Source organism: Podarcis cretensis (genome assembly GCF_951804945.1).
Source record: "Podarcis cretensis genome assembly, chromosome: 3".
NCBI lineage: Eukaryota > Metazoa > Chordata > Lepidosauria > Squamata > Lacertidae > Podarcis > Podarcis cretensis.
The window spans coordinates 64812548-64837863 of record NC_137172.1 but is presented as its reverse complement, the minus strand read 5'-3'; the positions used below and the strand labels follow the sequence as shown (position 1 = coordinate 64837863).

At 45.9% G+C, this 25316-nt stretch overlaps 1 protein-coding gene across 4 annotated transcripts in view; it reads right to left on the bottom strand.

Annotated features, from left to right (window-relative positions):
- Window positions 1-776: 776 nt before the first annotated feature.
- Window positions 777-25316, bottom strand: part of SGK1 (serum/glucocorticoid regulated kinase 1) — a 75510-nt gene continuing 50970 nt past the window's right edge. The window contains exons 3-14 of one of the 4 annotated variants that reach the window (XM_079970672.1): window positions 25166-25241; window positions 7118-7193; window positions 6261-6336; window positions 5802-5906; window positions 5307-5390; window positions 5059-5190; window positions 4583-4695; window positions 4071-4194; window positions 3568-3663; window positions 2906-3061; window positions 2695-2784; window positions 777-2167 (exon numbers count right to left, since the gene is read on the bottom strand). In XM_079970672.1, coding sequence (XP_079826798.1) covers window positions 2000-2167; window positions 2695-2784; window positions 2906-3061; window positions 3568-3663; window positions 4071-4194; window positions 4583-4695; window positions 5059-5190; window positions 5307-5390; window positions 5802-5906; window positions 6261-6336; window positions 7118-7193; window positions 25166-25241 — 1296 coding nt within the window. In that variant the 3' untranslated portion in view covers window positions 777-1999. Of the gene's footprint in view, window positions 2168-2694; window positions 2785-2905; window positions 3062-3567; window positions 3664-4070; window positions 4195-4582; window positions 4696-5058; window positions 5191-5306; window positions 5391-5801; window positions 5907-6260; window positions 6337-7117; window positions 7194-7400; window positions 7690-9550; window positions 9678-13112; window positions 13316-25165; window positions 25242-25316 lie in introns of those variants that run through there. The other 3 variants (XM_079970674.1, XM_079970675.1, XM_079970673.1) reach the window with 3 other exon arrangements.

Here is a 25316-nt window from a genome sequence, read left to right as displayed (position 1 = left end):
TCACCAGGTCCTTTTGCTAATCTAAATACATGATGCAACAGGCATGTTTAGCACTATGTGTAGTGACAGGTGAGGAGCAAACTGCTTTAGACCCAGGCAGCCCTGTGGTTCATGATTCCAGCTCCAACTTCCAGATTTGTACTTGTAGTAAGAATACTGTTACTGCAGTAACGTGAACAAGTGGGTTCAACCACCAGGGAACACACTAGTGGGGTTTTGATTTTGCACAGCATCTACACAAGTTTCTAGATACTTCTCTGGAAATCTCTCCTTTAGTCTGCTGTCCCCAGCATGCATGTGCTACTGGCAGCCTGAGAATACCTATCCACTAAGTTGATTTGACAGCTGGCAATCAGAAAAAGTGCCAGGCCAAAGGTGGTCAGATGGCTGTGATAGCTTCAACAAATTCTGCGCAAAGCAGGTTTCTGTGATAGGAGTTTTCATTAGCCTATTATCAAGGCTTAGCTGGGTTGGTGGACATGCTGGACTGCTTGAGGGGTTTCTCACCAGCATCTGGTTGGCCACTGTGAGAACAGGATACATGAGCCTTTGGCCTGATCCAGCAGGACTTTTCTTATGTCATTGATTTTCTCACTGGCAAGCATTTTATCAAATAGCCAGACTGTACAATACTGAAAAGACTACTCTTTCTATAGTAGTTTTTGACCCTTGGATATTTAAAAACATACACATTTCATGTCTTGTGAAGGAAAATGCTAATGGAAAGGTGGTTCAGAAGAAATGTCTTGATCTTATAAAAGGAAGAACTGACAGCATTTATAGAAATATTGTCCAAGATTTTACTGCAAACCAATGGGTTTGGTCACAAAAATTATACATATTGTATAATAACCATGTAAAGTACATTATAATAGTGGTATACATTATAAGCCTTTAAAGGGTTTTTTCCTTTTTAAATATACATCTACTATTGCAACCAACTGTACAAGTCTTTTTACAAATATGTACAACCAGGAATGAAAAAAAATACAAACCATAAATAATGCCCAGTTTTACAGATGAACAAAAAAATGATAATGAAATAAACCAACAGCTTTGATAGACTGCAGCTGGGGCATTTTGGTCCCTAGAAACCCATTCTAAAAATAGAAATATTTATATTTATATATATTTATATTTATATATATTTTTCCATAGCAGCAATGCTTTCTTCAAGCATTATGGGTACTAAGTCATTGAAGCCCATCATCATTATTTTTTACATTTTTTTCTTTAAAAAAATCATCTATCTACACATATTAATTTATTGTCTTCCAAATATGGAAGGAACAAGCAATGCCCCCCATTGTAGAGTCCTGCAAGTGTCGCACTGATGCTTCTGAACAAAGTCCATCTGAAAAATGTGCATACCACACTGACACCATTGTCCTCATAGCAAACTCGCACATACACACAAAAGAAACACACGTGTGAATCAGGAAACACTCTTGTGACAGGAAAAGCTTTGGAGCTCACAAGATCTCAGGGGGAAAAAGGCACGTTTTCGTAAAATCATCCCCATCGTATCCAGAAAGATCTTCAAGCTAGGCTTTTCAGAACAAACTCTCTCAAAAAAAGGGAGGAAAGGGGGGATGCACACAGGATGTTGTTCTTAAGCTTACAATCTATGGCAGTCTATGGCAGCAGTAGCTTCTTCCTTCTTTCCTTCTAAAGGCGATAGCACCACTTTGGTGGGTGGGAAGAACTGGAAGTTGAAATGTTTTTGCAAGTTCATTTAAAAGTAGTTAGAATGTGCTCTTCCAAATGAACAGCAGGAACGACGACAACAAAAGCTTCCAGAAAAATAAAATAAAAACGCAGTTGAAATTAAGGCTGCAAAGCTGCCACACAGTGAGAAGATGTGCAAAAAAAAAAAAAAATTCCCTCTCCTTTTTGAAGGTGACCGGACAAACTGGCAGCTCACACAGAAGGCCAACAGAAGGGTCATTATTAAATGAAAAAAAAAGAAAAAGTACAAACAGATCACTATAATAGAAATTCACAAGAAAGAATCCATGGGAGGGGCATAGGAGAAGCCCAGAAATGCTTCAGCAGCTTCCTTGACGCTGGCAGTGATGAGGATGCTGTCTGAAGACTGGCCAATGGAGTTCGGGACAGGCTCATCTGTAAACTCAGGGTCAAAGTGCCGCAGGTCATTGGGGCCACTCTGAGAAAACAAAGAAGGTTCTGTTGTTAATGTTGGACTGGGAAGAAATGTTCAAATATTTCCTTAACTGGGAGTGGGGCCTATGTGTTTTCTTGTGTGTGTGGTTTTTTAAAAAAGTAAAACCAATCTAGGCACTTCGTGAGAAGGCAATTACATAAAACAAAACTGGATCACCCCCCTGAACTCGTTTCAAACAAAAACTAGAAATCTAATGGTGTGTGTGTGTTGGACTGGAGACGGATCTGGATTGGCTACAGCGGTCTCACAGGTCAACATGCACCTCCAAGCTCATAGAGTTCACCTGACCTGATTGCCTCACCTCATACCTGAACTGCATGAGGCAATTCCGTCCACTTATGTATAAACTCAAGGCGGCATTTAAAAATTAAGACACCTGCTCGATTGCTTCACATTGATAACACACTAGAACCTTCTAAAACCTAGCCTGTCATTATTTTTATCTTCAACCCCTGGGTACCCCAGTATAAATAGAAAAGTCTCTCCCATAATTAGAAGACAACACTTACCACATTTGGGTTGAAAGGGGGTGTAATCTTCTTATTAATGAGATCATCCCAGTTAATTAGGGAGAAGAAGATGTGGTTCTTAATCTCCATCTGTTGAGGAAATGGAAATCAGATCAGTTCAGGCAAGAGTAATTGGAAAAGACTGTTATCGTCTAGCCAACTTCCGAAACTCCCCCACCCCACCCCTCACAACTCGCAGGATTATACTTACAAAGTCCTCCTTTGCACCCAGCCTCTTGGTCCTGTCCTTTTGCAGAAGACCTTCCAAAAGGTGTCTCGCCGAGTTGGTAATATTTGGCTTCAGCTGCAGAGGTTTGTTCAAGATGTTGTCATACATTTCTGCTGTGTTTCTGCTATAGAAAGGGGGCTGGAGAGAGAGAAGGGGGAACAGATTTTTAGTCCCAAGAGTCTAAGTTACTGTACTGCCTGTATCACAATACACTTAGTTTGATACCCATCTTGAGGCACTGGAATGGCTATGACACCTGTAACTACATCTTTCCCCTTCTCATGTCCCACCCACCCAAGGAGCATAAGGCAACTGCTTATATCGGGTCAGACCAATAGTCCATCTAAGTCAGTGTTGGCTACATGGCTCTCCAGGGTTTCTCAAGTAGGGAATAATTCCCAGCCAGGGACTGAACCCAAGACCCTTTGCATGCAAAGCAGATGATCCATCACTGAGCTATGGCCACAAATATGTGCACCATGTTAGAGATCCACATGCAAAATATTGGCTCCAACTGAAGTTCGCAACATTTATAAATCCAGTGGGACCAAGATTCAGCTCTTTCTTATGCTGGTAACTACTACAGATGGAAACATGACTGGTATGTGTTTGCAATTAGCCAGTTGCTCACTATTTTTGCTTACCAGTCCATAAAGCATCTCGTACAAAACAGCCCCAAGGCACCACCAGTCAACAGTCCGGTCATAGGGTTGCTTGTGAAGGACTTCGGGGGCAAGGTACTATCGAAAACAAAAAGATAGGAAACATTAGAATAAAGTAGCCAGTCTGCATTCTTTTAAATGCTCCACTTAAAAATAACCTTAGTGACCTGATTTGAGTGGGGGCTGCACTTGTGGATAGATGACCACACCAATCTTTGCATCTGTAGAACTTTGTTCTGCAGGAATCCCTAGGTAACTTTATTTTTGCCCTTAAAGCCTTGCATTTGTAACCTCTGACCCTTCTCTCCCTCCCCCACCCGCTGCAGCTTTGTCAGCAGGGCTCATCAATCAAAGCCTGTCTGACTGCTTCACCTAAACAAGACAACTTGCCCTTTTGTCCCATCTGGGAAATTCCTCTTCCCTCTGCACACTTTGGGCACATGCATCACTGCCATGTGGATAAAGAAAGCAGAACCCAGACCTACCTCAGGAGTGCCACAAAATGTGGAAGTTGTGCCATTGTGTTCTATGTTCTCTTTGCAGAGTCCAAAGTCAGTCAAGACAATGTGGCCTTGAGAATCCAGCAAAATGTTCTCTGGCTTCAAGTCCCTAGGGCAAAGGAAGGAAAATACACAGGTGAGCCAATGGCTCTCAACTCTTATGTTTATTATAAGCAATGGGATTTTATCGGGTTTATTTTTTTTTTTTGTCCCTTTGAAAACAAACGGGTTTGATGGATAGCCCCCAAGCACTTTCTAAAGGTCATTTACCAACAGGATTTAGTCTATGTGCATGAGAAGCATCTATTTACTGGTTCTAACCCAAAACCTGGAAGCGACTCTAAAAATTTTGTGCTGCACTGATCCCAGTACCGAGGGTCAGTGTCTTGGGAGCCCATTCCACAAGGTTCCTGACCTCCCCTTATTACATATTACAGCCTACTTCCCACAGTTTTCACAGAAACCATGCACGTGAGCAAACCATCTGCCCTTCTTACCGGTAAACTATATTCAGTGAATGCAGATAACCCAGTGCACTGGCGATTTCAGCAGCATAAAAACGAGCTCTTGGCTCCAGGAAGCAACGTTCCCTCTGGAGATGGTAGAACAACTGCAGGAGACAAGGAAGGAGGGGGAGAAATCTGTTAGCGATCCCAAAACCATTCAAAACAATGCATTTAATTAAGCTCAATATATATATATATATAGCTAGAGAGAACAATGGTAGGAAATGGCCTAGTAATCCGCTGGCTGCTTCCTGCTGTGAGAGGCTGGCAAGCAGGAGACCCTGAATCTAGTAACTCCTCCCCAAAACTCCTCTTTCATACTTAATAGGAAGAAAGCACTGCCTTCTTTGTACACATGGCAGGGCTGACTTTGTTTTCAGCAAGGAGTTTCAATGATCTTTTGTTCAAGCCCTGTGTATCTTTGGACACCCCCCACCCTTATGGTTCTGTGCACTCTCTTTGCTTACCTCTCCACCATTGATGTAGTCTAGGACAAAATACAGCTTGTCTGCAGTCTGGAAGGAGAAGTGGAGTCCCACCAGGAAAGGGTGCTTCACGTTCTTCAGTAGGACGTTGCGTTCAGACATTATGTGTTTCTCCTAAGAGGAAGGGAAGTAGGAAATCATTCATTGACTGAGCAGCAGAACAGTAGGACTATTATAATTAGTTTGCCAATTGGCATTTCTCGTGAAATGGGTATAATTCAGTTACGTACCTCTTTCTTTTTCAGGATTGCTTTCTTCTGGAGGACTTTTACTGCATAGAAGTGCTCTTCTGCCTTGTGCCTTGCAAGAAGAACCTGAAATAAACCAAGGCACCCCCTTTGTTTAGGTGTGATCATGATGCAAGGGAACTATCAAGTCACAACTCAGCTACGTCCCTTTTGCTATCATGAGGCCCAGCCATAGAGCAACCCTGCACAACTCAATGGGCTGGCAGTAAAATACCACATATCAACATAATGAGTGGGTGCCACTGCCTTAAGGCAGTGAATGGGACAATACAGCCTTCATTTCCCCTTTGTGCCGTATGATCCATATAGCAAATTATCTTACATAAATTTTAATGGAACCTTGCTTTTCAAGAATACTCCACCTCACACCCCTTCATAGTCACCAGTTCGCTTCTTATTAAATCCCCCTGGCACTCCCAAGTATTTTGATACCCTTAATATTACAGGCCCATTGACCAAATGAATATGTATGCTTACCTTCCCAAAGCTGCCTTTTCCAATGACCTTCAGGAAATGGAAATCTGATGGTTTAGCATGTGGGTTAGAAGAAGGGCCAAGGTTGATCTGCTGGGATGGACTGGGCTGCAGTGAACAAAAAAAAGAGAAAAAAATCAAACATTTGTACTGAAATACTTGGGTGCAGATTATTACTTTTTTAAAAACACACTAAATTGCATTGCATTCTTCTATGAGGGAAATAATATGCTTGAAAGATTATGTCATTTTAAAAATAAGAGTTTTATCTGCTCTGGAGGGAAATGCTAAATCTTTATTGCAAAACACTTCTTTCCAAGTTGCATCACTACAATGTGTCCTGAATGGAAAAAACCCATGCCAGATTACCAACGGACAGAACATCTATCTTTAAAACCTGTTGCTATTACTGTCACATTAAAGTCTTCTCAAGATAGGCTGTGCATAATAGAAGCTACTTACTGGAGGAGAAGGATTGGCATTCATAAGTTCAGGCTCTTGAGGCTGGGAGATCTTCAAAATAGATTGAACTTCAGGGCTGCAAGAGATTAAAGCCAGGATAATTAGTACAGCTGAACAAGGTACAGAACATTAAAAACATTTCACCACCAGGGGGCATGGTAACATTCTAGCTGGAAAGTTTCAGGTTGGCAGGCTGCTAAAAACAACTGGCTTACTAGGTTTCAGGGCTAAGATGAAACCGGAGACAGAAACAAACCATTCTGAGCAAAGAGACTTAAGTTTCCTCTGTAATTAAAGGTCAGAGGAGGGAATGAGGGATCAGGAAATCTAAACTAGGTGCCTTTCTCCAGTTTTCTATTCTTCAGCCAAACAGTAAAACTTAGCTGAATGCAATTAACTCAAAACTTGTGATATTTTCAAATCTAGAAAATTATATTCTGTTTCCTACTAATTTTTTACAGCATCTACTCTACTGCTGGTCTATCTTCTTTTTCTTTTTTTTGGCATAAGGTGTATCTACTAAAAAGTGAGCCCAATAAGATCTATTCCAAAGTGCATATAGGATTGCAGCTTTAATGACACCCGCTTCTACCACACAGGTGTCACTAAAGTTCCTTTCTATAAGTATACTTAGGAGTGTAAGTCCCACTGAAATTTCTGAAATTTACATCTGAGTAGGCATGCATGATACTGTAAACATTTTTTAATTTAACAAAAAAAATATTTCAACTATCTCTCGCTGAAAGGATTTATATAATTTCTCATTCTGTTAAATTTTAGAACGAAGTTCCATGCATTTCCCAGGCAATTTCTGCAGAAGGGAGTAAGAAAAAACACAACCCACAAAAAATACTTACTGTTTGCATGCGTAGGAGTTGGTGGCTATCTTCTGAATGAAGTCATTCAGCCCCATTCGTCTCTGTTTCATGAAAGCTGCAAACAATCACAAGAGAGAAGGGGGTTGTTACAGATTAATTCCCCATCTTCTTTCCTTTCTTTTATTTAATTAATGCACACGCGCGCCCTCTCCATCCCTTGAATACAACAAGAGAGCCTCCTACAACACGGTTACAATCAGGAGGGCGCACGCTGTTTTATGCTCTTTTTCTCTATCGCTATCTCCTCGTCGTTCCCACTCACCGATCAGTATTGCCACCATCCCTCTCATCTTGGAATACGTTAGCGTGGATCCCGAAGCTTCGGCTTTGACCGTCATCGCGGACTTTCTAGGTTTCTCAGTGTTGGGAAGAAAAATAATCCAAGCAGATGCGCGAGGGATAAGAGTGGATGGGCGAGCGCCCTTCCAGGCAGCTAGCTGTGGCTTGTTGCTTGCTCTGCTTCCGAGTTAGGGAATTAGCAGCGGGGGTAAAGCGCGCAGTGTCAAGATGGTTCACCCTGTTGAGTCAGCTCGCGTCTGCCGCTCCGCCGCTCGCCCCGGGGCTTTATATAGGCGCGGCCTCGGCGACAGCCCAGGCGGAGAGGAAGGAGGGGCGGAGCCAGAGGGGAGCAATGAGGAAGAGTCTCGCTCTCCCCCCGCCCCAGGCGCCCGGAGCTGCCGGGAGACATGCAGGCCTGGCGCCCGGCCCTTCCCTTCCCCATGACATGTTCCCCTCCCTTGACGTTAGAAAGGAGTCTCGCAAGCCGGGTGGAGAGGAAGAAGCCCGCCAGCTACCACGCACCAGCCCCCCCCCCTTTATCCTTTTTCACCCTCAGCAAATTGCAGCGGGATTAATTGGCAGCGGTTCTAGAGAGGGAAAGACAATGCAACAAAGCTCTGGGGTTGCAAACAAACCTTGGAGAGAGATGCCTGCCCTATTTTTATGTACTGATTTATTGCACGTCAGAATTAGAACTCCGCTCTTTGCCTTGCCAAGGCGCTCAGGGCACTTGCTGCGTCCTTGTGGGGCCCCCTCCCCGCACTCGTCCACCCGTGTGAGTTAAGAGATGTGCCCAGGAGGTCGCTGACCCTCGAAGGCGCTAAATTAGCCTTGGCCAGCAGCCCCCCTTTTTTTGTCCTTTAAATGTACCTGCCTTGTTCCTCAAGGCCACCATAACGCGCAAAGGAAGTCCCATTTTTGCCACTCTTTACACTTCCACAGAGAGACCCGCCGCGGGATAGGCTAGCCTTGGTTTTTCAGACACCCCCAGGTCCGAGATGGACCTCATCCAAGGATCGATTTGTTCCAGAGATAAGAACAAAGGCATTTCCGTTGCGACACTCAGCCCTGTCTCCCGCAAGAGGCGCCGAGGGCGGGGGGGGGGGATTGGGAGAGCCATCTCCAGGTCGTTCCCCCCTCCCAACCTGATAATCGGAAGGTACATACAGCCCCTGGACGTGGAATTTCCATTTTTAATCTATTATGGTTAAATCCACACGGAGAAGGATGCCCTTCGCGACCTTACTTAGCCCCCAGAAACTTTTTTATATAAAAAGTATCCGTACAGTTATTATATAAAGCAGTAACCAAGGGTGTCCTTGAACATATTTAGATGTTCTGTGAATCAGTGGACAACCACAGCTAATCCACACACACAAACACACACACAGAATTAGACACCGGGGTTTCCCGAGAGCTGTGACTTCCAGGCAGGCCGGGGCATCCTTAGACGTTCAGCCCTGCCCTCCTCCTTAGCATTAATCCGGCGGCATTCCCTCCAAGGTGTGCTATTTATGGCACACCTACATAGGAAGAAATCTCCTTAATCTAAGGCAATGAGAGCAAAGAAGGAATCCCATTAGGTCGGAAGGTCCTGTGCCTCTGGATTCCTCCATCAAGGCAGGCAGAAACTTTTCCTACTCTTGAGAAAATACGCCTTGCGGATCTGAGCCGCAGAGAGCAGACAGGGCTGCTTTTGAGGAGTCTCTGAACTTCTTCTGTCTGTTTCCACCCTCCCTTCCCTCCCTTGCCCTTTTCTTTATAAAACCACCTCAAAGCAACTCCACTGCCGTTCAGACTGCGAAACAGAAACCGCTGGAGTCACACGGTTCCTGCTTTTACCAGATGGTATTTATTAATCGCCAGGGAGCGTCGCGGCGGGACGGGGCTGTCCAGGGGCTGCCTTGGCTGGCAAGCGCCGGGAGGCTCCAACCACGCGGCTCCAAAGGAATCCTGGGCCGAAGGGAGGCGTCCGGAGGCGGCTGCCAGTCAAGCAGGAGCTCCTCGGAGCCTCATAGCGGGGAGGAGAGAGAATCTCTCTCCCTTCACCCTGCAAGCAGCCCCAACACAAGGAAGGGAGAGAGACGCAAGCAGAGCTGTAAAGGGCCCTGGCGCTGCGCAGGACTTTCTTACCCGGATCCCGGCCAGAAGCCCCGGTCTTTCCCGTTCCCTGTAGCCCCGGCGGTTCCTTCTCCGTCTCACATCTGCAGATGTTAAGTTTATGGCAGCCTCCCCACCCCCAGGTCCAAGTGAAGCAAAGGGAACCGGAGAGAGCCCCCCAGAGAGGATCTAAAGGAGAACCTCTGACGTCTGGGGTGAAGGCCGATAAGCAATGGCCTTTCCGCAGGGAGTGACTTGGGGGGGGGGGACACTCTTGTTTCCTGCCGCTGCTTCCTCAATCCCACAAACAAGCGCCCCTTCCAGGCGAGACCCCAGAAACCGATTGGCCGGGATATTGCTGAAAGCGCCTTAAAAATATTGGGCGCGTGTGCGTGCGTAATAATAATGTTTAAAAACGAAAGAGAAATGCCATCTCATGGAAGGAGATGATGGAAATCTCCACATTTGCAAAAGCAACGGGGAGAGAAAGAGGAAGGGGGGAGCTGACTCAGGCTGCAACGATTTCTTTTTCTTTTTCTTCATTTGCACAATTGTTTGAGAACACTCTGTGCCCGGATGGCCCGTTTATTTATTTATGCCCGTCTCCGCAGCAGCGTTGCGGAACACGTGAGGCGTGTTTATGAATGGAGTTGGCCGGGACGCCGCCCACCGGTGACCTGAAGCACCGGCGGTGGCACGCAACGGACGGCACTCGTAACATATTGCGGGGAGGGGAACGGGGCGCGGAGAGCGAGCGGCGAGCTTGGAGCTGAGACCACCTCCCACGTAGCGGCGAGAGGGGGGGGCACCGCCTTCCGACCCGATTGTTGTTACATTCCACCCCACTGATAAATGCAACACGAATCAATTCAAGACACAAAATAATAATAATAATAATAATAATAATAATAATAATAATAATAATAATAATAATAATAATAATAATAATACCTTTGGGCACTGGGAGAGAGGCAAGCTTCTGATCAAGAGCTCGTCTGCTTATTTAGCTCATTATTATTTTTTAAGTAGTAGCCTTCCCATCGTTCCCCTGCAATATATTAAAAGGTCGCCACCTTCTCCTTTCTCTTTTCCTATCACTTAAATGTATTATCTGCGATGCAAGACCCTCAGCGAACGGACAGGCCTGCAAGTGCAATCCAGGCAGGATGACTCGGGAGGAAGCCCGCCCGCCTACCCACCAGTCCAAGGGGACTTTGATGCCGCAATAAAACTGCAAAGCACATTTGCTAAAGCTAAGCAGGGTGCGATATTGTTTCAAACTGGATGGGGAACCACGTGTTGAGATGGTTGCACTGCAAGGGGTTGGACTAGATTACTCTCGGGGTCGAACATACTAAACTGATTGATACCAACTGGATCCCTGGAATCCACTATTTTTTGGTCCCTGAACGCTGCTCGTTTTTCCGCGGTTTTGATTTTTATTGGATAAGCCCCGCCTCCGTCCTTCCCCCTTCCTAGCTCCCCCGGCTCGCGCACGATTTCCTGCGCGCGCCTCTGCGCGCCCACTACAACATTGTTTTCCCCGACTGTCCTGTTTCAAAGCTGGGGCGGATGGTTTGCAGAACCCAAAAATCCTAAACAGAAAGCACGAGTTGGAAGCGGGGTGGGCGGGTAGGGCTCTTCCACGCCGGATCTAGAATTAACACCCCAACAAAAGGGCTGGGCGGAAGCGCCTCGGGCCTGTGCGACTCCCACGGGCTGCCAGTTGACTTGGCTGACGCAAGATTGCAAAAGTTGCAGTTTGGATAATCCGTTGATTTATTTTTTATTTTTTTAAAAAACACTCATACAAAACCTTTCGACTCGAATCCTTCAAGAATTCGGGCTGTAGGAAAAAGCCGGGGACCAGTCCTGCTTTATTCCTCCTTTATAACACCGCAGCTTTGATTATTAACAATAATAATAACAATAACGAGATCCCCCGTGGAACTCAACCCTGATCTACCGCTTCCTCAGCTCCTTTCCATTACACATACTGTATGTCCCCGCGGCCTTTTCCTCCGCCAGCAGTGGCAGGGCAGCACCCGGGAGCCCCCGGCGACACACAGCCTTTCTTGCAAACTTTACAAGCCTCGCATCGCCAGCAGCTCGAAGGGGCGGCGGCGCCTCGGACTTCCCGCAACGCGCATGCGCTCAAGTCCCCGCTTTGGCTCCTCCTTGCCTGAACCCGGCGAAACTGCTCCTCCGCAGCCGCTGCAAGACCCATTCATTCGCGGCTTCATTCAGTTATGCTGTTCTAGCGATCAGGTGGCACATGATGCCGAAGAGTCTCCTCTGTGCGCCCCCCCCCGCGCCTTGGCCACTTTTCGCCTGCTTGACCACACAAGAAGCTGCTATAGTATATATATATATAGGGTCAGACTCATGGTCTCTGCTTGGGACCCCCAGTCAATCTGCCCATGTGATCTGCTTAACCGGAAATGCCTGCCAACTGGGATGGTGTTTTGGCCAGTTCACTAGCGGTTGCTAGCCACGGTGGCTGAACTCTTCTGCCTCCCCTGTTGGAGGCAGCTCGCCTCCGGATACCAGTTGCTGGGAATCGCTGTCGTCCTTCTCAGGCCCTGCTTGCCCCCGGGGGCTTTGCATAGGTGTCTGCTCCCCCAGTCTGGGAACAGGATGGCGGGCTAGATCTAGGCCAGTGGCCGGACGTGGAAGGGCGCTTCTTACATTCGCAGGATATGCCAGGAATCGAACCCGGAGCCAGATTCTGCATTCCCAGCATGAGCCACGACGCTTCTCATCTAATGTCACTGAGCCAGCCAAGGTCGTTCTCATCCTCATAGCACCACATTCTTCAGCATCATTTGTGCTCCCACAACATTAGTCCTGTGGCAGGTGGCTGGGTGAAGCAAGCCAGCTGCCCTGGTGAGCCGTCTCTACCGGGAGCTCAAGATTTGCATTCAGAAGGTCCCAGATTCAGTCCCCGCAGCATCTCTAGGTAGGGTTGGGTTTGGGGGAGGAATTGTCAGAATCCCTGGAGAGCTTCTGCGGTCTGCCAGCCAGCTTTGATGCACGAATGGCCTTGGGAGAACACATCCTATGGTATTCACTACATCCTTGGAAGGATGCACTTGGAAAGAAGCCCTGCTGTAATACCTGCCCCCCACTCCGCAAAACCACCTCCCCCAAACATTTAAGTTGCACTGAGACATCCAAGCCATTGTTCCACTCCTTCGTCCTCTTTGACAAGCCACCTTTCAGGGAAGCCCGCACAAGCAAAGCGAGTTCAAGGCAACATTCCTATGGATTTGCCAAGGAATGACCTACAGGCAGTTTTCCCGTAAGACTTAAGCCTCTGGCATACAAAACCATGGTTTTTACACAGCTCTGTCCATCCACTCCCCCTCCTCCTGCTCTTTCAGAGATTGCCTCGGAGCTAATCTTATCAGCGCACCCAGAAAACAATTGAGCCTCCAGCCCTTATCTCCAGCCGCATCTGATAGGACTATTTTATAGAGAGGGACAATCTAAAAGTGTCCATCTCAACTCGAGATTCAAGCGCTCTCTTCCTTCCCTAGTTGTTGTGAAAGTTTCCCACCGCGGAAAAAATATATATAATGTTAATTCGACCAACCTTTCAGCGAAGACTTTTCTTCTTTCCCTCTCATGGTATTTGCCTCTTCCTCTCTGCCTGCTCCTCAAGATCCCACCACAAGTGCCAGGAGCCGCAGTTTCGGCAACCCTGTTCTAAATCCTCGGGCTTTGTTGTATTGTAATTCCCAACCAAAAAGCGTCTCCTTCTTTGGGCCGTCCGGCTCTCCGTCAGCTTGCAGGGAGGCGGGCAATGAAATAAAGGAAACGAGCTGATCTGGCTGCCCAGTTTATGAACCTCGTATTAAAGGTGATTTACATACCAGAGAACTAAAGTTCAACAAGAGCCACGTTGTTGCAACATAAACCCTGAGACTGACTGAAGTCAACACTTGCTTATTATATATATACTGTATGTGTACACACACAGAGAGAAACATGCCCACACACAAACACACACCCAGCGCGGCAACTAGAAATGCCGGTCTCTTTTAATTGATGCAGCAGGAGACTTGAATCAAAACAAAAATTTGGGAAGGAAGGAGGGAAGAAAACACAGAGGGAGGAGGAGCCTGCGTCTGCGATCCCAAAATGCCCGCGTGACTTCTTTAATGTCCCTGCCTGTGCCCTCCAGGTATGGTTGGACATCAGTTCTCTCCAGCCCTAGCCAGTGGCCATAAGATTATGGGAAGAAGAATAGGAGGAGGAGTAGAGGCAGCCGGGCTCCTGAACATTTGCCATTCTTGTTATCATTAAGATCTTTTGCCAGCCCTTCACAGCAAACTATTTACATGCGATGTTAAAAACCATCAAGACAGATTTGCAGCCCAGCAACATCCCAGTTTGCAGGGTTTCCCACTGGTATCTGGCTGGCCACTGTGAAGACAGAAACACTGGACTAGATGGGCCATTGGCCATTCTCTTGCTTGCTTGTTTAATCGCATTTATATACCCCACCTCTGCTCCAAATGTGGTACTGTACATGGTTCTGTCCTGGCCCGCTCTGCAACAACCCTGCGAGGCAGGTTAGGCTGAGAGGCAGTGACTGGCCCGAAGGTCACTCAGGGAGCTCCGCGGCCCAGTGGGGATTTGAACCCTGGTCTCCCAATTTCATAGTCCCCGACACTCGAACCACTTCCCCACGCTGGCTTTTTTGTGTTCCCCACCTCTGATGTGGTCTGGGAACGCTGGCTAAGGGTTCAAGGATGGGGATGTGGAGGCAATCTGGTGTTTTGTTTTGCTTTTTTAACCGTCGTGGATCATTGTAGGGAAGAATCAGGCAGGCGATCCCCCAGATGAGCTGAAATGAGTTGAGGAGTTGGGTAGGTGGGGGATGGGTATCGTCTCACTGGAAGCTTGAAGGCTTAAGGAGGGGGCAGGCCAAAGGCAATGCGGTGAGACATCGCCCTCCTGCCCGCCTGCCTCTTCTGCTTCGTCCCCGCGTCAGATTTGCGCTGGACGGCGACGGCAGCATCAGGCGGCGTCCGGCCGAGTTCCTCTCCGCTTCCCTTCCCGCCCGCCCAGCCGTCCGCTCCACTTCCCCCCTTTTCCTCTATATAGCAGCGGCGGGAGACAGCCGGGCTCCTGCTGCACACATGTCGCTTGCGCAGGAAAGGAGGCAAGCTGCGCGGAGACTGGCAGCCTTTTCCTCTCAGCCCGGCCAACGGAGGGGCGTGTGGAGGTTGGAGCCGGCGCCCCCATACCTCGCCCGCAGATCCTGGCACCTAAGCGCTTCCGAAAAGGAAAGCGACAGCTATTGCAGGGAGGGCTTTCCCCGCCGCTTGCGCCTCGCCTGCATCCCTCTGACGTCTCTGCTCCACAAACTCACAGGAGGGAGAGGGGGGGGAGGGGAGGGGGAGAAAGAAAGAAAGAAAGAAAGAAAGAAAGAAAGAAAGAAAGAAAGAAAGAAAGAAAGAAAGAAAGAAAGAAAGAAAGAAAGAAAGAAAGAAAGAAAGAAAGAAAGAAAAGGGTTAATAGCCTCCGACGGGGCGGTCGTCCCTAAGCTCCTGTAGCTTAAGTGTGGAATCGGCGACTAGGGGGCGCTCGAGCTCACTTCCCTTTCTCGTGGTAGAGGAGGGGGAAGGGCGCTTTAAAGAGCTCCCACCGTGGACTCCCTGCAGCGAGGAAACCACGCCGTGTCCCCATTTGGAAGGGACGGGCGCGCCCCTCGTTTTAAAGCCCCTGCCCCCTTACGATTCGAGAACGCGGCAGCCCTGCTGCTATCTGTACGAAGGCTACAGCCGGCAGATCAAAGGCACTTTGAAACTCTTGGCACCTGCAGTTGGCAGGCTGTGTCCCTGAGATGAGGGGTGGTTCAGGTCCTCGCTTTGCACGACGGCCTGCAGCACAGTTAGGAAATGTCTGAGTCCGGAAGCTTCCCAGGCTGCTGCTGGGACTAACTGACCCAGAAGCACAGGAAGTGCTCCTCCCTCCGTCCCCAAATAATGCTACAAAGGAAGGAGGCGCAGGGCAATTTATTTTCGGGACTTCAGCATCCTCTCTGCCCTAGCATTCTGGCGCGTGGATCAGCGTAGCGATGGTTTGCATTAGCTGCGTGCCTTCCTCGGGGTAATCGCATGAACCCAAGACATGCTGAGTTAGACCAGTAGCCCATCACGGACCAGAAGTGGCTCGCTAATGTTTCTCCCAGCCCCACTATTATTTCGTAGAAATGTATGGGATTGAAACCAGTGGCACCTGCCTAACACAGTGTTGCATTGAACCTCTGTGCTGACCAAATAGGCCAGCAGGATCAGTGCTATACAGTGATAGTAGAAGTAGCCCCCTCTGCAAGGTTTATGGTTACCATAGAAGTATTAAGACTAACAGCTTTTGCATGCAAGACCACGTTTCCAGGTTATTTTGATGGCTTGATTTTCTGTAATGTTCCAATTCTAACCACACTTATTGGGGGATAAGCTCTGTAAAACACGGCAAGACTTACTTCTGAGTAAAATATGCTTAGAATTGCATAGATCGATGGGTGGTAACAATGACAGGTGCTTATAGGAGACAATGTAGTAATCAAGGACGTCTTAACTGGTAATGGTGATTTGCCAGTATTGTGATTTGACTCCGTAACCCCCCAAGTAGATGCAAAGACAGGTACCTAAATGTACCACTGGCAGAGGTGCAAGCTCTTGCTAGCCTCAGCAAATCACTCTGAGGTATGTGGTGGTGGTTCTTGTTACAAAGCACCTAGCATAGATGTATCTATACATAGCTTCATCCAACTGGTCTGTCTGTGTCATGTCACAAATCGGGCTTCATATGCAACAGCTCTTTTCAAAGGCCTGAGGACTGATGCTCCTGCAAGCCAAATATCCATTTAAGCCAAAGCACTGAGTTTACACCAGTAGATCCCCAATCTGAAAATGTTTACATAGAAGTAAGACCCATTAATTCCAGAAGAATGTATTGCTTCCAGATAAGTATGCCAGGACACCAGCAGTCCAAACCAGCAACTTAAAGAGAGTCATGACTAATGTCCCAAACATTTGCTCTCAAAGGGATCTTAGTTATGATTTTGTTCTTGTTTCTGTTGGATTAGACCCCGTTACATGTAAGCAAGTCCCACTGATCGGAAAGCAATTTGTTTCCACATTAAGTGCCCTTTGGCTTAGGCTGTGGGTTTGTGTTTTTTTTTTGGTGTGTGGAAATAAATCCCCCCTGGAATCAGTGGGCCTACTTGCAAGTAATGGCCTCAAACTAACAAGGTTTGGATGCAGAATAATTTAGCAGCACTTTGACCCCATTGAAATAAATGTGACAAATCAGTCACAGAGCTAAGTGAAGTTCCATTGATTTTGATGGGAAGAATTAATCTCAACTAACAGCCTGGGTGGTTTGTGGTTCCTAGACCTGTTTAGCATACTGAGACTGCTGGCCTCATTTTCACTGCTTTGCCTAAGCTGCAGAATGGATCTGGCAGTGTACATGTAAGCTGTTGACAATAAATAGGACACATTTAATAGATTTAATAATAATCGATTTAATTATTGCAATAGCAGGAGGCTGCCAAAAGACTGCTGGACACTTCTCCAGCAAGGAGATTGATATTGGCTGGGAAAGCTTCTATGGATCTGATTTGAGTGCCATATTTTGCCAGAGATAAATTTGCTACCTATTTTACAGTATTTCAGTTTGCTGCTGGCCATATCGTGGGTTTATGGCACTGTCAATAAGAAGCTTTAATGCCAGGGGATTGGAAGTGCAGGATCATAAAGTGAAGAGTCTCTGAACTAGGAGAAAGTAATTTCCCAACACGGAAAATTACAGCATCTCTTAGCTGGCGTGACCTGTAGTTAAAAAGTATCTGATACTTTCAATATTGCTCCAATATTCCCTTACTGTTGGTTGTTAAACTAGCTGCAGTTATCAGAGAATTGTGACCTGGTGGTGACCTGGTGCACTCCCAGAGGTGATGGTCTGTTTGCTGCCTGCATGACCCAGCCCTTAGGGGGCTTCCAAGTGGAGAATTTTGTAAATCGTAGGATTGTAGAGTTGGAAGACACCCTAAGGGATCATCTAGCCCAACCCCCTGCAATGCAGGAATCTTTTGCCAAACAATGGAAGACTCAGAAGGGAAATGGGGATCAGTGCCAGTCTCAACTGGACCTGCATTTGAAAACCCACACTTGCAAGCTTCTCTCCCTGTCAAAAGTTATTAATGGACATGAGGAAACAATGGTCTGGAATGCCCATGTGGTTTGCAATTGGCTCTAGCAAAGAGGTTTTCTCTGTGTTACAATGGACTTTCTGATTCATTGCCGATTAGTAATTGCCGATCAGGGTATTGTGAACAGTCTCATGAACGATATATAAGAAGTGTCTATAGTCTCTGAAATGTACGGTGCTTGTAATTGAGAACAGAGCATAATGGAAGTCTAGGTATATGGGCCTGTTCTTCCCCTCCCTCAGAAAATAAAGGCTAGAGATAGGGACTGTCTGCCTTGTACAGTAGTTGATTAGCTCAAGACAGGGAGTCCCCACTGCTAGGCTTCATTGAAACAGCATGGAGAAGGAATATTGCTCCACCTTAATTTACATTGTATAGGAAACTCCACATTCAAACACCGAAGTAGCCCTTATGTCATACCTGGTGCAACATACAGGGTGTACTGTAGCATTTTGTGCTGTGCTGTATTGCAGTTTTAATGCTTTCTGAATTCTAGTTTTTTACTCTCTCTTTTCGTTTCCTGATTTTTGTGGATCTATGGCTCAAAAGGTAGGATATGAACATTTAATAAATGTCATAAATACAATACTCATAATGACATACGCTAGAACATTCAACCTATTCCATTACTCAAGCAGGACGCTCTAATGATGTGCAACTGGAAGCTAATCTCATCTATCCGTCTGCTTGACAGAGAGTTGTTCCATTACCACCTCTGTCTCAGAGCCTTTTAACTGGGACCAAAAGCCCAGCCAAAACAAAGGCCTGGGAGCTGTGCAGGCACACAGACCCTCATGAGTCTGCTGAGCATCAGGAGCCAAGGGAATCTGTGGGGACCCAAATGGGAAAACAGATTTGATGACAGAAGACATGTCCCCTTAGGTACATGTCCCCTGAGCGAATGCACAACCTATAGTAGGACCCTTTCAGCCAGAGGTGGAGAAATTAATCAGCTTCAATAATAATAATAATAATAATAATAATAATAATAATAATAATAATAATAATATATTATTTATACCCCACCCATCTGAATGGGCCTCCCCAGCCACTCTTGGCGGCTTCCAATAAAGTATTAAAATACAGTAGTCTCAGTTACAGATAGGTAGCCGTGTGGGTCTACCATAGTCAAAACAAAATAAAAAAATTCCTTCCAGTAGCACCTTAAAGACGAAGTAAGTTAGTTCTTGGTATGAGCTTTCGTGTGCATGCACACTTCTTCAGATACACTGAAACAGAAGTCACCAGACCCTTCTATATAGTGAGAAGGTGGGGAAGGGTATTACTCAGAAGGGTGGTGGGATTGGGTGATTGGCAAATAGCTGTGATGAGCCTGTTGACGACTCTTAACGACTGCAATAGGTCTTACAGGAAAAAGCAAGGGGTGAGAAGGTGAAAAATGGCTTTGTCATGTATAATGAGATAAGAATCCAATGTCTTTGTTCAGACCAGGTCCCTCCATGGTTTTAAGTTTGGTAATAAGTTGCAATTCAGCAGCTTCTCTTTCCAGTCTATTTCTGAAATTCCTTTGTAATAGAACAGCTACTTTGAGATCTTGTATAGAATGTCCTGGGAGATTGAAGTGTTCTCCTACAGAGAAACCTGGGGGCCCAGGTTTAAAATGCAAGAAATACGTCATAGCTTCAAAGGAGTTAATTTGTTTATGCAGCCAGACTTGAAGCCATGCTTCTGCTGCTTGCAAGAGGGTTCTAAAGCAAACACAGAAAAACGTGTTGAGCCTTATCTGAAAGCGAGATTGCTTAAGTCCCTTTCTAAAGCACTCAGATCTCATCTGAAATTACCCCCATAAGCACTCACATAAGCCTTTGTAACTACTGTGGTGATCCCCACTTTGTTGTTAACAAACGCTTATTATGTATATGTATGTCAAACCATGCTCCCACTTGAAAAGTATGCGTAGGCCCACTGTGCTTCAGCCGGTCTGAGGTCATCCTGACGAAAGCTTTGCAGTAAGGCAATGCCTGAAGTGTTGACCCAGTTATTTGAGGAATGTTTGCCTTTGGATGTTGCAACCACACGGTCACAGTTCTCTGGGCCAATTACCTTGGCTGCACCTGGAGCAATTCCCCCCCTCCATCAATTGCTTCCATTCATACCTTAGTCAGTGTTTATTAACAAGGATCAACACACACGCATAATAGCTGTGCACACATCAGTTAGCACAGATCCGCTGAAGACAAGCTGGTTGGTGGAAAAATGTAACCGCAGCAGTACTACAGCCATAGGACAAGGATAGGATAAGTCCCGTTATTAAATCACTGGCAATGTTATCACCATGCATCTTTAATTCTTGTAACTGAAGAAGGCAATGCGTATTCCATGTGCTGCTGCAGCAGTGTAGCCTACACTGAAAGAAGCTCCACTGAAAATAGAGAGAACCAAATTAAGGAAAGTCTCAAATGTTCCATTAGTAGCCAAGTGGGGAACCTGTGACCCTCCAAATGTTGCTGGATCACAACTACTATACTTCCTGACCACTGGCCATGCTGGAAGGTGCTGAGAGCACCTGGAATCGGACATTACTGGAGTGTCTGTGATCAAGCTGTGGTGCTCTAGGCCAAACATATTTCTGTTAAGAGTGTTTACTGTGTTTTGGTGGAATGAAGAATTTGTTAAAGATGGACACCTGGTTTCAAACAGGAGTGGCTTTTCTGTGACTCTCCAGATGTTGTTGGCTTAGTCCAGACATCCCCAAACTTGACCCTCCAGATGTTTTGTGACTACAACTCCCATCATCCCTAGCTCACAGGACCAGTGGTCAGGGATAATGGGAGTTGTAGTCGTAAAACATCTGGAGATCTGAGTCTGGGGATGCCTGGCTTAGTCAATGGACAGGGATGGTGGGAACTGAAATCCAGCAACATTTGGAAGTCTACTAGTTAGCCATTTTGCTTTAAGCAATGCTGACGAGCTATTGCTCATTAAATTGTAAAGTTTCCTTTCCTTCCTGCCCTTTCCTTCCTTATCTCAAAAGGTTTCACACTTGGAAATCTGCATGTTTAATTATATTTAATGACTACTTGAGTACACGGCACCTCGTTAATCAACACAGGGCCAAACTGCATGAGATGCTAAATGCGTCAGTAGAAGTTGCTTATCTCTTTCTTTAACTCAAGCAGGGACCATGATAAGTGATAATCCTCCTATGCCACAGTCCCAACAAAAATCATTTGTCCAACTGTATAGGAGAATCCTCACCACCACATATGGAGTCTTTACTCTCCAACAGAAAGCAGCTTTGGGACAGGGTCTGCCCTTGGTTGGGCATCAGCACCTCCTCCACATGTGCCATGGTCCCAACCCCAATTACACAGCTGTCACAGTGAAGGGGCAGAGTTAAAAGAGAGAGAGAAAGAGAAGGAGGGGAAACTTCCAGTGACATTGCCATTTTAAACAAGGCAACACAAATCTTGTCTTTTTGGACAAAGAGATGTATGCCAGAAAAACATCCTGTAATTGTCGTTACCATTCTAGCCTAGTAGCCATGCTTTTGGTATGCTGTTGTTAAGTCTTAGATTATTATTCACTGCATCATTCATGCTGCTATTTAATTCTCAGCAAGTAATTACATGCTCCTATGTTCTATGCACATAAGGGCCTGGCTTCCTACGGCAATTATCTCCCTGCAATCATATTTCTCAGGATGTGATAGTCAAAATGAAAAGGATGGCAAATTGATTTCCACTATCAGTTAGCTAAATTGATTTCCACTATTTGAGGATCTCATTATTACCGTGCCGTTTGATTTTCATTTGCCTAAGTACTACACTGATCATCCTGCAACCTGGTGCAAAAACAAACATTTACTGCTGAGTGGTATTTAGAATCTCAGGATTGTAAGGTGGAAGAGTAACCCAACACACCCACCCCCACCCAAGATGGATAACCTAGTGTCATCAAGATTACACCGCATGACACAAACTGAATGCAGAAGCCAAAAAAAAAAAAAAAAAAGAGGCACCAATGGAGGATTCCCTTAAAATGCAAAAAGCAGCTTTGGAGAAGCAATCTTGACAAGATTGTGAAAGAAAGATAAAGAGTTGAACTTCTCCTCTGCACTTTTCACAGACCTGAGGCTGCTTAAGTTTCCTCTCTGCTACTCTTTACATAACAACAACAAAAATCCTGATTCCTGACCATTAATGGCATTCACACATTTTTGCATTTGCACTATTAATATCATGCCTAGTTTGGCCTTCAATCAGTAACGGCGGTTGTTAAATCCACCAGATGTCAAGGATACTATCTCTCGCATGGCACAACTATATTTTTTCCTTGTTCCTCCCCGAGCTTTGGACAAGTTCCTATTCAAAGGAGTTCCTTTGAGCCTCATCGTTCTATTATTCTATGCATCTATAATCATTTGTCTCCACCTAAAAATATAATGGCTCTCAATGAAGCCAAGAGTTTTGTGTACTGGAAATAATCCTGCCTATGAAGCATCTTTCCAGTTGATTTGCCAACTAAAATGCAGAGTCCTGCAGAGGCAGCAGGACAAGCCTTCAGTGAAAATAGCTCTGGAGTTTAGATATTGTCTGGGGCTGGGGCTGGATATTGGGATTGCCAAAGACAATTCTGACCATCACGTAGGAACAGAGGAAATTGCCTTGCAGTAAGCCGGATCACTGGCCTATCTAGTGCTGTGTCATCTTGTCTACACTGCCTGGCAGCAACTTCCCCAGTCCTAACTGGAGACACAAGGGGTTGAATCTGGGATCATCTGCATTCCAAGTATATGACCTACCACCAAACTATGGCTGTTTCTGGTGCAACTTTTCAGATGTGGTAGGGAATGTATCAATGCTATAAAATAAAAACTTTCAACAGCAGTCAGTCACGGGGAACTTGCAGACAATGTCAGGGACTCTGCCAGTTCATGTGACAGATGCATGCAGAATACAGAACATCCCTGTGGAAAATTACAAGTACTAGACTGACAGCAAATCCTCCCAGGACCATTCTCCAGCTATTTGCTGCTTTACACAGAAATCCAAACACTCTCCACCTGAAAGTCGCATTCCAGCCATTCCAGTGGAAAAGACACTCTGAGGAGTGAAACTGTCTGCCAACGGTTCAGGGACAAGCCTGTCCCTGGATGATTCAGCGGACAGGTTAACTTCAAAGTCAAGCTGGAAGCACTAAAATGGAAACATTATCAAGGAGCCTAAGGGAGCAAACACTCAACTGGAGCCATGGGGCAGCCAGAAAAAACAGAAGCTGAAGATGATAATCCAAGGCTATCTGGCAACCTATACAATCACAGATGCAGTATGACCTGACTTACTGAGGTTGAATAGGATATTAAACACACACACACACACACACACACACACACACACACACACACGGGACCATCCTGATGTTTGACTTTAGTCAAACAGCTGCATCCCAGGAATAAAGGTCTCATATATATCCAAATCTGTGCATATTTTGTTACGTCATAGACATGGTGCCATGAAGATGCCGGTAATCCCTCTAGGTCAGGCACCCCCCCAAACTTGGCCCTCCAGATGTTTTGGGACCACAACTCCCATCATTCCTAGCTAACAGGACCAGTGGTCAGGGATGATGGGAATTGTAGTTCCAAAACAGCAGGAGGGCCGAGTTTGGGGATGCCTGCTCTAGGTGATTGCCCAGGCCTCTTTGTCTGGTCCACAGGACCAGGCCTCACACTTCCTCTCTTCACAGCCCCTCACTGGTCCTGCCATGCACCCTCCTTGAGCATTTTTTCCTGGATGGAACATGCCATTGCCTGGATATAGGTTAGAGAGGGGTGTGAAAGTACAGTCAAACCTCAGGTTACGTTTGCTTCATGTTACGTTCTTTCAGGTTACTTCCCATGGCAACCCAGAAGTACCGGAAAGGGTTACTTCCGGGTTTCACCTATCGTGCTTTGTGCATGTGCACAAGCGCCAAATCACGCCACGCACCTGTGCAAATACGGCGCTTCAGATTGCTCTCTTTTCATGTTGTGAACAGGCCTCCAGAACGGATCCCGTTCGCAACCAGAGGTACCACTGTATGTAGAAACATGCCTATGTACCAATTAAAATGAACATTAGTTGCTTCACTGACTTGTTTCTGGCCTTGCCAACCACCAGAAGGCCCCAGAAGGTTGCACAGAAAGAAATGTAGTTCTCAAGTTGGGAAAAAAAATCCCCTCCCCTGATCTAGGGGAAAGTCATCATACAGCTAGGGAAGAAGACTTTAGCGTCAACCCTTTTTCACATGAATATATTGCTCTGCTGTGATCCAATCCATCCCCCCCCCCCCCGGAATTACTCCACCACCACCACCAATCAGGTGCCCTATGTAAAGCAATCTACCTGGGGGACAGACTAAAGAGGGAGAAAAAGGACTGAAGTTATCTCATGTGAACAAAGCCTTAAGGACTTAAAGTGAACTAGACCATTTCAATTAGATACAGTTCATTAGAACTGACCCACTTTGGCGCCTATCAGCTGAACAGTAACAAATGCTGGAGCCCTCAAGTCGATTACTGCACTTTTGTAAAAATGCCATAATAGGGTTAGAACATGATAAACTAAATGGGCAATTAAACAGCAACTCTTCTCGGATTGCTTAAGTTAGCAGTAGCCTTATTGTGCCTTATCAGTCCAAGAGATTCTCTTTAAGCAGTGTTCCCAGTCACTCTCCTATGCAGATTTCAGTTTCAGATTTCCTTAAATATTATTGGCTTGGGTTGAGCACCCTGCCATTGGTTGCATAACCACCAGACCATTCATCCAGTCAACTGTTCTGCTAAATATCTAAGTGAGCTGCCTTACCAAGGTGCTATGAATAAGGGGCTATGAATGGTTAGTTTTAAAACAGATCCTGGGCCCAAAACCTAATGGGTTCATGGGGCTGGACAGAATATAGGTGATACAAATGGTCATAGTGCATGTTAAGGTATGGAATTTTCTTCCACAAAATGCATGGCCACCAACTTAAAAGGAGGCTAGACAAATTTACAGAGAATAAAGCTATCAATGGCTCATAGTCATGGTGGCGGGGCACTGCTTCCAATATTGAAGCAGTCTGCCCCTGAATATCAATTACTGGGGAGCACGTGGAAAGAGGCCTCAGATTGGCAGAGTTTGCCGTAGGCATTTGGTTGGCCACTGTGGGAAACTGGATCCTGCACTAGAGACACCCTTTGTCTGATCCAGTAGGGATTTTCTTCCATCCTTATTCTGAAGTAGTGTAACCCTCAATGCAAGCCCTCTTTTGCAGGCTCAAACCTTCCACCACACTTAAAAAGAAGAAGATAATATGTTAGTTTGGGATGCAGTGTATGCATATTACTGCACAGGTGTGTTTTTTTAAAAAAAAATCCAAACATAATACTGACTGCAGCATCCTGAAGGATATGCCTTTACTTGCTAAATTCTTACCTGAGTCATCATTAGTCCAGAAAGTTCTCTGATCAGGTTGAGCCAACAGATCTTCTTTACTGTAAAGTTCTTTCACCTATAAAGCAGAAGGAACAAAATGTATCTTGAAACATCTAAAACTTTTTTCTACTCCAATGAAACCTTTTAAATA